At 39.0% G+C, this 11,931-nt stretch overlaps 1 protein-coding gene across 1 annotated transcript in view; it reads right to left on the reverse strand.

Moving 5' to 3' along the window:
• TPD52L1 (TPD52 like 1) overlaps positions 1-11,419 on the reverse strand; it is a 202,365-nt gene extending 190,946 nt beyond the window's left edge. Inside the window, exons 1-2 of the mRNA XM_053712141.1 lie at positions 11,380-11,419; positions 10,392-10,507 (exon numbers count right to left, since the gene is read on the reverse strand). Of these exons, the coding sequence (XP_053568116.1) occupies positions 10,392-10,507; positions 11,380-11,419 (156 nt within the window). The remainder of the gene's footprint in view (positions 1-10,391; positions 10,508-11,379) is intronic.
• Positions 11,420-11,931: the final 512 nt, after the last annotated feature.

Consider the following 11,931-nt stretch of genomic DNA (forward strand, 5'->3'; position numbering starts at 1 on the left):
TGTAAAACTGAATTGTGGGTGTGGTGGGGGTGTATTTATAGGCATTTTGAGGTTTGGGAAACTTTGCCCCTCCTGGTAGGAATGTATATCCCATACGTCACTAGCTCATGGACTCTTGCCAATTACATGAAAGAAATGAACTTATAGTGCATGAAATCAGGTTCAGAGCGGGATTGCACTTTGAGCAATGCGGGAGCATTTTTGTAGGTGGCGTGTTTGTTGGGAGTGCCAGGGCTGTAGCTGACGACATGGGGCTTTGCAAAGTTGGGGCGGAGCGAGAGTGTCAAGTGCAGTGGAGAGAGTATTGTTGTAGTGGGTTATAGCAAGGTCAGGGCAGGATATCGTGGAAGTGTGAGGGAGGCATATTTGAATAAGATTGGAGAGTTGGGGAGGGTCCACAGTGTGCAGATTTCTACTGGTGCGGGGCGAGGGGGGAAGTAGGTTTAGCATGTATATTAGGATGAAAGGTGAGCAGATGGGGATCTGAGGTGGGAAATGGGCGACAGGCAACATCAGAGAGAGAGAGCAGAGATAGGAAAATACCAGATCAATAAAGTGTCCATCACGGTGGGTAGGGAATAGGGTGGATTGTGAGAGGCCGAAGGAGTTAGTGAGTGAGAGATGTTTATAGGCAGCAGGGGCAGATGGGTTGTCAATAGGATGTTGAAGTCCCCCAGAATTAGGGTAGGTGTATTTGTAGAGAGAAAGTGAGGAAGCCAGGCAGCAAAGTTGTCAGGGAATTGGGAGGTTGGTCCAGGGGTGTGATAGATAACTGCCACTCTGAGAGAGAGGGGGGAGATTAGGCCTTGTTATGTATACAGAACTGTTTTATGTAACCCTAACCCACTAACTTTAACATAATTAAAATAAATCTAAATAAAAATTACAATTAATACCTAAATAATTCCTATTTAAAACTAAATATTTACATATAAAACAAACCCTAAGCTAACTACAATATAACTAATAGTTACATTGTAGCTATCTTAGGTTTTATTTTTATTTTACAGCTAAGTTTGTATTTATTTTAACTAGGTAGACTAGTTAGTAAATAGTTATTAACTATATACTAGCTACCTAGTCAACATAAATACAAATTTACCTGTAAAATAAAACCTAACCTGTCTTGCACTAACACCTAACATTACACTACAATTAAATCAATTACATTAATTAAATACAATTAACTAAATTACAAAAATATAAACACTAAATTGCACAAAATAAAAAAGAAATTATCAAATATTTAAACTAATTACACCTAATCTAATAGCCCTATCAAAATAGAAAAGCCCCCCCCACATGTAATGTGAAAATAAAGGTATTTTCTTTTACCTAATTGGTGCTGTGGATTCCATTTGTATATCTTCAGGCCAGACATTATACAAACACCCTAATGGACACACTCCCCAACTTCTGGGACCTTTCCCCAATAGCTCATATACATATCGCTTACAAAATGGGAAACTATTCGTTATCCCTATATATCACCAGCTCCTGACGTATACCTCTAAAAATGTATTGGAGGACATCACTGCCAAACTTCAGAAGGAGGATATAGGAGATATCTCAACTAAAGAAATTCTTACTAGTCTAGAAAGAACTAAAAAAGCAAGCTTAGCAGCCCCAATTAGAGAAATGCAAATCAGAATAATAAGCAGAGAGTACATTACCCCTGCCAGAAGATCCTATTGGAATCAATCCGCCCCAAATCATTGTGTTAAATGCTCATTACCTAAACCCTCAATTAAGCACTATTTTTATGATTGCCCACATATTAATAAATTTTGGGCTCAACTGCAATACTGGGGAACCATTACCTTTAAAACAAACATCTCAATAGACGCAAAATCTGTATTTCTAGTCTCCTGGAACACTCAACACAAAGACCTACATCCAATACTCACACTATTTATTTTTTATTTTTTTTTTAAATAATTTTTTTATTGAAGTTTAACACATAAATTTACAAGCAAACATCGCCCTGGGGCAAAAATTACACAAGTGTAGATAATACATTGTCTATAGGTTGACAATTTTTGGAAATAGAGAAACAAGATATACATGTACTAATATAATTACTTATCAAATCGTAAGCTGGAAAATAGACAATAAGTTTAGGCGAAATGGAATACAACTTCATTTTATGTTATCCGTTTAATATATGCTCTCCACAGAACTGTAGAAAATAAACAATAGAGTATCCAGGTTAGAGAAGTCAAGCTGTGGAGAGTTGGCTTATGCATCAGCCACCTTTGGGCTGAGATATCTAGGGGGGGGGGATATTCAGCGGGTAAGCACCGCTATATGTATAGGAAAGAGGGAGGGGGGGGAGGGAGCCTTATATGAGTATGCAAAGTTTAAGGTTTAAAGTATGAGCTGGGAGGTTAGAAATGTCCAAGGAGGGGGAGTCCCAGGGCTGACTAGGGGTTATTAAATCTAATAAATAGCGAATTAGGGTATTCCCTGTCGATAAGCTTCTCCTTTATTGGTGTGATTGTATCAATATTGTTGAAGGGAAGTTAGCTAAAATAGGGGCATTATCAGGGCGTAGAATGGTTTTAACCCTGTATAAATTACGAGCCAGGAGATTGTGAGAGTAGGTTGGTCTTGACCATATAGCGGGGTAGATGGAATGTACCCCTATTGGCTTGCCTTACTTAGGGGGAGTATATACGCTGTCAAGACCTAATAGAAGCTCTTTATTTTTTATTTTTATTTTTTTATAGAAGTTGTACTCGTAACACAGGCCTTAATAGTAAACAGGTCAATAATTAACAGCAATAAGAAGGGGTGATTGCATCTGTCTAAATAACCCGTGTGGGACATATAACAAACCTGGGCATGACATCTTGTTTATATTATACAATCAAATACTCATACACATATAGTAGGCGATAAATATACCTTGCATATAGTTGTTACAATATTAGTATATAGACTGAACAGTAAGCTGCATGACACAGGAAGGTATAAGCAAGGCGTATTAAGGCAAAAACCATTTAAGTAATGCACAGATTTTTAGTGTAATAAATATTTTAACTAATGTAGAGAGCTGTACTCGTAACACAGGCCTTAATAGTAAATAGGTTAATATATAACAACAATAAGAGGGAGTGATTGCATCTGTATAAACAATCAGTGTGGGACACCGAACAAATCTGGGCATGACACCTTGAATATATTATACACTCAAATACTCCTATATACATAGTAGGTGGTAAATATACCTTGAAGCAGTAAAGTATGTGCTTGATGATATATGTAACCTCATATTGAATTTGAAATCACATAGTAGAGATATCAGGCTACTACATTGCATAAATTCATACCAACTGTATCACATAGTTATGGAACAGAGATATTGACCAACACCCTTAAATAAGATACTAAGAGAGCCGTTGCATTACTTTTTACATATGGAGAGATTTTAAGTCAGTTAAAAATGTTATGTCTCAGTTTAAGAAGCTTAGGTGTCTATTCAAGCTCAGTCCCAACCAATCCGATATCTATAGAACCCCATATTAATCCATTCTAGAGATAAAAGTATATGGGGATAGTGAAGGAAGTGGCACTAGGAGTAAGTTTAGTTAGGCCATAATAATTATTCCTTAATATGAACATAGCCACACACAACAAAAAACTTTTGTACTCCTATAGAGGGAGCCTAAAAACATTTACACACAAGCTAAAAACAGCAAGTATAATTAGGTCAAATTTAAATGTATTTCAGAAAACATGAGAGTATTAGGAGACAGGGTCTAATTTGGCCATTTAGGTGGAGTGAGCGCCCATGCGCCGCTATCTAATGAAGCTAGGCTGACATCTCATAGTATTTAAAAGGTTAATTGTCAGGGGTAAGGGTAGACTTAGAGATAAAATATCTAGATATGTTTTCCTCCGTGACAATATAGATTATTGGTGCCCCATATATATATATATATATGTTTAAACAGGGGCATATAATATAAGCTTTAAACATACTGCGACAGTTTGCACCATCTAAATAGGGTTGTGTAATAGGTACTATCTCCTACAATCAGCTTTGTATGAGGATATATGTCTAAGTAAAACTGAGTGCTACCAAGCTCATTAAATTGACTCATATATAAGATAGATATACTTTAAGTACCAACACATGCAGGAGCTTACATATATGTATATCCAAATAAGACATATCTAGAAAAGCTCTAATGGTGTGAAGTAATAATATTTGAACAGAATAAGAGCCAGTATGATATGATGTGGCATAAAACTAGTGAGTAGCTGTATTACATTCCTGCACCTATATTTACTGTGAGTGACAGCTGGCACATAGCAAAAACAACATTTTTGAAATATAATGTAAGTCCAGGAGGGGAACATGGGAAACATATATGCTTGAGTATGTACCCTCCTATGCTTTACCTCCATGTTTTTAAAATTACCATGTACCAGTGTTTCATGAAATGAGATATATGAGGTGCCAACAGCATGTTTAGTGCACATTTAAGTCTTTCAAAGTTAGGCCAGTATAATATGATGCGGTATAAAACTAGTGAGTAGCTGTATTACATTACTGCACCTATATTTACTGTGAGTGACAGAGCTGGCACATAGTAAAAACAACATTTTGAGATATAATGTAAGTTTAGAAGGGGAATATGGGAAAAACTTAAATTTAGAATAAGCTTTGCATGTAAGAGCATTATCACAAATTAACCCCTCAATCCAAGATTTTCAAGCTTATGAGCCGTCATTAGGATATAATAGATCAAATAGATCAAAAAATATAGGGCAGTATCTTAGTGATAGATCAGTATTGCAGAGCATCAAGCGTTTGTTAATGCCATCTCTTAGTAAGTTCCTGGGTGAAGACAGTGAAAACAAATACTGCTGAATTAGTAACTATCACTATATTTGTAGTAACAAGTGTGCAGAGCAGAAGGGTAATACAAAAACAACTGTCCAACAGTTCACTACCATCAGTCTTGTTCCTTTTGTAATGGGCAGTGCCCTCTTCTGCTATAGGAATAAGCCTTAGGTGAGACTTCAACCAATACCTCTTACAAGCCGGGGAGTTGCGGGGCCAAACTGAAAAACTTTTGTGTCACAAACCATGAACGCAGATCTAAATTCAAAGTCTGCGTCCCATCTGACTCTCACTGTGTCGGTCTGATGCAATAGAGGGCAATAATCTGCAGCCATAACAAGAGCGCAGGGAGCGACCATGGAAAACCAATCTGACCTCATATTTGAAACAGCTCTGCTCGCTTTTGTCTCACTATCAGTGGGAGCACAACCAAAAGCCTGCACCTTATCTGTGTCGGAAGGCTCCAACAGGGAGGAAGCATCAGTTTCCCAGACGCAATCTTGTGCCAGTAGAATAGTAGGCAGTAAATCTCCATCGCGGTAGTCAGGCTCCTCTATGTTAACAGAAGCCGACAGGTCTAATGTTTGCCCCAGCGCCTCCTTCTGAAGTATCCGTTTCGGTGCTTCTGCGGTATTCACCGCGAGTGTTGCACAATCAGCTGGCCTCAAGCAATATCGGTCTTGTGAAGGGCAAGCTAGATCCTTAGCGCCGTTCCATCGTAGTGATAATTGGCGTCGTTCTGTCGGAGTGTCTGTCAAGGGGGGCTCTTTAAGTGCGTCTCCAGACAGGCTTCTCGGTATTCCCCACGTTACTGAGATCAGCGTGTCAGTTAGATCAGTGTAGCAGCTTGTTATCTGCTGATCCAGACCTTGTAATAAGGTGTAAAGTAGCTCCTGGGTCTCCTCCATGTTGAGAGCAGTTTCAGGCTCAGACCTATTGACGGGTATCAGCAGAGGTAGGCCCAAGTATCCGGCCTCACTCGGTGTAGCAGATCTCTATAGTGAGGGTGCTAGACACGGGGTTAGCAATCAAAATCGAGTCAGGTAGAGTGTCCTTGCTTTGTAGATCGGCTGATAGATAATTTAACATAAAATTTAGCTCATTTTATTTCTATATTTAGTTATTTTAGTTAGGTACGGCCTAGGAGCTCAGAAGACACATGTCTGATCACCTCGGCTGTTGGCTCCGCCCCCCCACACTATTTATTTTAATAGCACAGCATTGTATCTTAGAACACTGGATCTCTAGGAAAAGCCCCACTAAAACTCAATTCAAACAAAAACAACTCAGGCAGTTGTTTATTGAACAACTTGACGTTAACTTAGACACCAAACACAGGCTGAGACACTTTTTAATTAAGTGGGAAAAACTTATCATAACATTACCCCTTCTCCAACAACGTCAGATAGTAAAACCCATTCCTAAAACAGGAAGTCTTTTTAGAAGCAACTCTTAGAGGGGAATGGAATAACATAGTGGAAATCACAGACCGAATTAAACACAACCTGAATACTTATGACTGAATAGAAGGTGGAGAGAAAACCCTTAGCCCTGTTACATTGGTAAGGTAACAGGAATGTTTGAGTTTGCATTTATGCAAAACACCAGAAGATTAGGCTGATACTGAAATCAGAGCAACAACACATAGGCACCCATGTCTAGACAAATGGTCACATACATCCCCAGAAACCATTATATCAACCTGCTTCCTATGTCCTGCTACTATTTTTTATAGATATGTTTCTATGTTTTTGTTTATGTGCTTAATTTAATTTAAAAGTTGGATATTGTTTTTTTGGTTATATAAAAAAAAAAGAAAAAGGGAAAACTACATGGACTCAACAATAGACTCTATTCTTTTATTCACGGAAAAGATGATCTCATTATAATATAGAGTATTGTACAAATCTTCCAGGAGACTTGGGAAATTAATCATAATTATATGTAAACTGTAATGATCTATACATTTTGTTTATCTCATGTATGACATCTTGTAAGCAATGTCATTTGATCAGTCTGTATTGATATTTGTTTCCCCAAATAAAGATAAAAAAAACCCTATAGCTAGGTTTTCTTGAATATACTCCTCCATTGACTTGGTTTCAGCTTTGGAGAGTGGATAAGTCCTCCCTTTAGGGAGTGGGGCTCCAGGAAAGAGGTCAATTTTGCAGTTGTAAGGATGGTGGGGTGGCAGCACATCAGCTGCTTTCTTTTCAAATACATCTATGAAATCTGCATATACTGAGGGAAGGCTTGAAGGGGTCTGTAGACTGGCTATGGGAATGTCGAGCAGAGGGAGCAGAGGAGTAACCTTAGCAAGGTAGTAGTGGAAGCAGGATGTACCCCAAGAGGCCAACTGTTCCTCAGCCCAGTCGAACTGTGGAATGTGTATACGAAGACAAAGAAGACCAAGGATGACAGGTTGTGCTGGAGAATGAATGACATCAAACTGCAACTGTTCGGTATGAATGACTCCCAAAGTCAGGGTTAGGGGAGCTGATTTAAAATGGATTAAACCTGATCCAAGGGGAGTGCCATCCACAGTAGTTATTTTGAGACATTGTTTTTCTGCAGAAGAGGTAAGCCTGCCTGAATCATAAAACGGTGATCAAGAAAATTTCCAGCTGCCCCTGAATTAATGAAGGCTTGAGAGTGGACAGAATTCTGAAGGAAGGTCAGGGTAACGGGTACCAGGATCCAAGAGGAGTGAGGGGTTTTAGTAGTGACCACACTTAGAGGTACCCCAATATTATCCTCTAAGCATTGGCTTTTCCCAGCAGAATATCACAGTTCTTAAGCTGGTGTGAGTCTTTCGGATTCAGAGGGCTTGAGGGAGCAGAGATCCATGGGTTCCTCTACAGAGGTAACTGTAGGTGCTGAAGGGGTAGAGAATAGTCTAGAAACCGGTTGTGTAAGAGGACGAGAGGGAAGGATTCTACGAGTTCTGTCTCTCTCAGCTTGTCTCTCCTGGAAGCGAGAATCTAAACTGATACAAAGTGATGTAAATTCATCCAGGGAAGAAGGAACATCACGATAAGTACGTTCGTCCTTGATGCTTTCATGCAAACCTCTCCTAAAGGCTGCCTTGAGGGCACTGCCGTCCCAACTGGTCTCAAGTGCCAAGGTGCAAAACTCAGCATATTGTGCCACAGTCCTATTGCTCTGGCGGAGATCCAAGAGAGAGTATTTTGCAGCAGAAGCACGGCCAGAAGTCCCAAACACAGTGTAACACTTGTGGTATACTCCTCTATCAGACCAAACTCATTATCCCAGCATCAGGCAGGCAGGGTTTTGCAATAGTAAAGCAATCCAAGGGCACACCACTAGAATAGGCAGGCAGGGTTTGGCAACAGTAAAGCAATCCAGGGGCACACTACTAGAATGGTCAGGCAGGCAGGGTTTAGCAACAGTAGAACAGTCCAGCAGAGTAAGGGTTAAGGCAGGTAGAGTAGTCAAACAGGCAGGTTCAGCAACAGCAATTAATCCAGCAGTTTAAGGGTTAAGGCAGGTAGAGTAGTCAGGCAGGCAGGTTCAGTAACGATATGAGGCACAAGAAAGAACAATCTGTCACACCCAGTAGCACACAAAGTAACACATATACTTGGGCAGTGACAGATCATTCATTCTTCAAAGATTTAAATAGGCGCAGATTCACGCCACTGAGGTCCACCCAGCATCTGGAGCGTGCGGCGATGCCCCTGACAATGAGCAGGGAAGGAGATGTTGCGCCCCTAGCAACGGCTAGAGCGGCGTGGCACGACACGCAGAAGATAATGCAGTAACGAAAGCATCAGCATCGTTCAGGAGTTAAACGCTCTGTTCCAAAAGGGGAGAGACCCAGGCCAGGACCTTGTCTTTCAATAAAGGAATGATAAAGATGACCTTTGACTGATGAGACTGGAAGGTGTGAGGATCATTGTAAAAGTGCAGCCTGCACTGGTTAAGAAAATCCCTACAGTCAGTAGCACCATCGTAATTTTCAGGCAAAGGTATCAGGGGTATGTTTCCAGAAGCAGGGGAAGAGGAAACAGCACAGGTAGCTGGGACTGGCTGTGCAACAACAGGAGTAGTGTTCTTTTCGGCTACCAATGAGGAGAGCATAGCAGATATAGCCTCTAGTTTAGAGAATTTTGAGAGACCGTTCTCTCTAAATAAATATATAGGTTCCAACAACCATTTGATTTATCGATCTGAGTTTATTTGTCTAATTGCCTAATTGCACTAATTTTGTCCCCACAGCGCATTTGAAATGATTTGGTCTTTATAGTTGGCTCTGCCATTATATACCTGTGTAATACTTAAGCCTTTGGCGCTCCTATACATCATCACTGCTATTATCCTAGAATCTGTTAGGGACTCTTTATAGTGAGCTTGGATTCCATATAGGCACTAGTTACTTTATCTTTTTTGAGTCTCTAGTTTAGAGTCCACATTTGGCAAGTGTACGGTATGGGTTCCCAACATCTGTCCCTGAAGATGGACTGCTCTTGCAACCTCATTTGCATCAGTGGCCCAAGTATAATGTAATGCTCGTGGGATATTCCTCTATCAAACCAAACTTGTCCAGTAGTCTTCTTATCCCGGCATCAAGTGGAGTGAAAGGAAATATCCCAGAGCAGAGAAAGTTTGTAAAATGAGGTAATTAGTACTCAAAGTAGTCAGGGCAGCTCTGAGCAGGCGGACAGACATCGCCGGAAATCAACCCGATCGAGTACGATCAGGTTGATTGACACCCCCTGCTGGTGGCCCATTGGCCGTGAGTCTGCAGGGGGCGGCGTTGTACCAGCAGCTCTTGTGAGCTCCTGGTGCAATGCTGAATATGGCGAGCGTATTGCTCGCCGTATTCAGCGAGGTCTGGCGGACCTGATCCGCACATAAACACGGCGGTAGTGACTCGTTGCTATGGTCATTACCATAGACGCAGGCGGTGCTTCAACACCACATGCGTGGTGATGAAGCACCACCTGCGTCTATAGTAACGACCATAGCAACGAGTCACCACCGCCGCGTTTATGGCAATAGCTATAGCGAGCAGCGGCGCAGCAGCAGCAGCAGCAGCGTGACACTGATCACTAACATTCTCTGGTAGTCCTTTTCTATCATGGACTTGTAATATCAGACTGTGCACTATACCGTAACCTGAATAAAGTTGTTTTTGTTTTAATCTTCACCCGGTGCTCCTGGAACTTTCTCTTTCACTGTAAATTTTCCATCTCAAGTGTCCTAAAAACAGATTACTTCACTTGACTCTGGCTTTCAACCCACTTGACCAGGTTCTGTTACAATTACCATACATTCTCTCTACAAACACATATCTTTTTAATAAATAATGAATCTGTGGCTAAACTCATCAACCATGTTTTCAGCTGCATAATTTTAAAACAATCTATAACAAATAGTGTTCTCACCTTTCTTAGTGACATTTACCATCTTTTTTTTTTGGAAGACATCAGTTTATTAATAAAAAAGGTACATACATCAAACTGGACTGCAATCTCACCTAACTAATGAAAGAAAATAACGGTATGCAGCATATTACCTTTTCCAACTCAATCTTCAGTTCCTCTTTCTCCTCCTCAGACATTATTTCAACGTACTCAATGTTTGCCACCGTGTCTTCATCAGTTTCCTGGAGTGGCTGAGTGTCAAGTAGATCTTTAAAAGAAAGATCCCAAATATAAACTGTCAAAATACTAACAGAAATGCGCTGAAATGTTATCAATAACAAAACATGTACAGTTTATGGAAAATATTTAAATAATAATTGAATTTTTAGAAGATAAATGAAGGGTTGCAATAAATTTGGTGATGTGGGGATTAGTTGTAATGGCTTGTACTGTCAGCATTAATGTTATGGTTTGCAGAAGAGATGAGCTATTTAGATCTTAAAAGAATAGTAAACATCATGTAGTCTTGCAATAAATTAGTGTAGTGTAGTCACTACACTAGAGAATAAGAAATAGAAGGTATATATATATGTGTGTGTGTGTGTATACATGTGTATTTATGTGTTTAAAGGTGTAAATAGAAGACATATACAGTATATACACTTTTGAGCCCTTCCCAGTCAAATACCTTGAAATATGCAATATAATTTGTATTCAATTTTAATGTTTTAATGTATTTTGTATTTGAAATAGCTTTTTATATATCTGTATACACAATCTCTCTCTCTCTCTCTCTCTTTCTCTCTCTCTCTCTCTCTATATATATATATATATATAGATATATAGATAGATATAGATATATATCTGTATATATTCAGATAGAAACAAAGGTATATATATATATATATTTAAATATATATATATATATATATATATATATATATAAAAATGCTCTTTTTATTTTTAAATAGATATTTCTATTCATATATATATATACACATAGGTATAGACATATATTTTACATACACATATAATATATAAAGAACATTTTCTTCTATGTGAAGATCATAGGAATGTCAAGTATTCTTAAAACACCTTCGGCTTTAGCGCAGTTGATGTAGCACAGTGTTGGGTTAGCACATGAGTGAAAACTAATAGGCATTTCTTCAGTGCGCCCCATGGAAGTCCATGGGAAGAAGGAGTTAGCACAATCACAATATCCGAAGTCCTGAATTTAGCACGCCTGTGTCTTTCACTCGCGCCATAACGTTTTACTTTCAACTTGTATTAAGCACTAATGCTGCCTCACAACTTATAATTTTGCCCATGGCCATTAATGAGAACATCATGCTGGAATAAAAACTTTAAATGAACATAAACAATGTACGTACAAATGATATCGGAATTGTTCATATATTTATCTATATAGAGAGAGAGACATATATAAAAGCATCTTTACACCTACTGACTGAAGGGTGTTGCCATTTGGAATCTAATTAATTATTAGTTATTCAGTAATTTATTACCACAGACATGATTAGTCATCATATCCACATTAGTGTTAGGGGTTATGAATCATTAATCAAATTAACAAAAATATTAGCAGCTTTCCACACAGAACAAGTTAATTGTTTTAATGATAATTATGCTTAAAACCATTAAACATATTGCAATTAGTTTGCTACAGACCAC

Source organism: Bombina bombina, chromosome 4 (genome assembly GCF_027579735.1).
Source record: "Bombina bombina isolate aBomBom1 chromosome 4, aBomBom1.pri, whole genome shotgun sequence".
Classification (NCBI taxonomy): domain Eukaryota; kingdom Metazoa; phylum Chordata; class Amphibia; order Anura; family Bombinatoridae; genus Bombina; species Bombina bombina.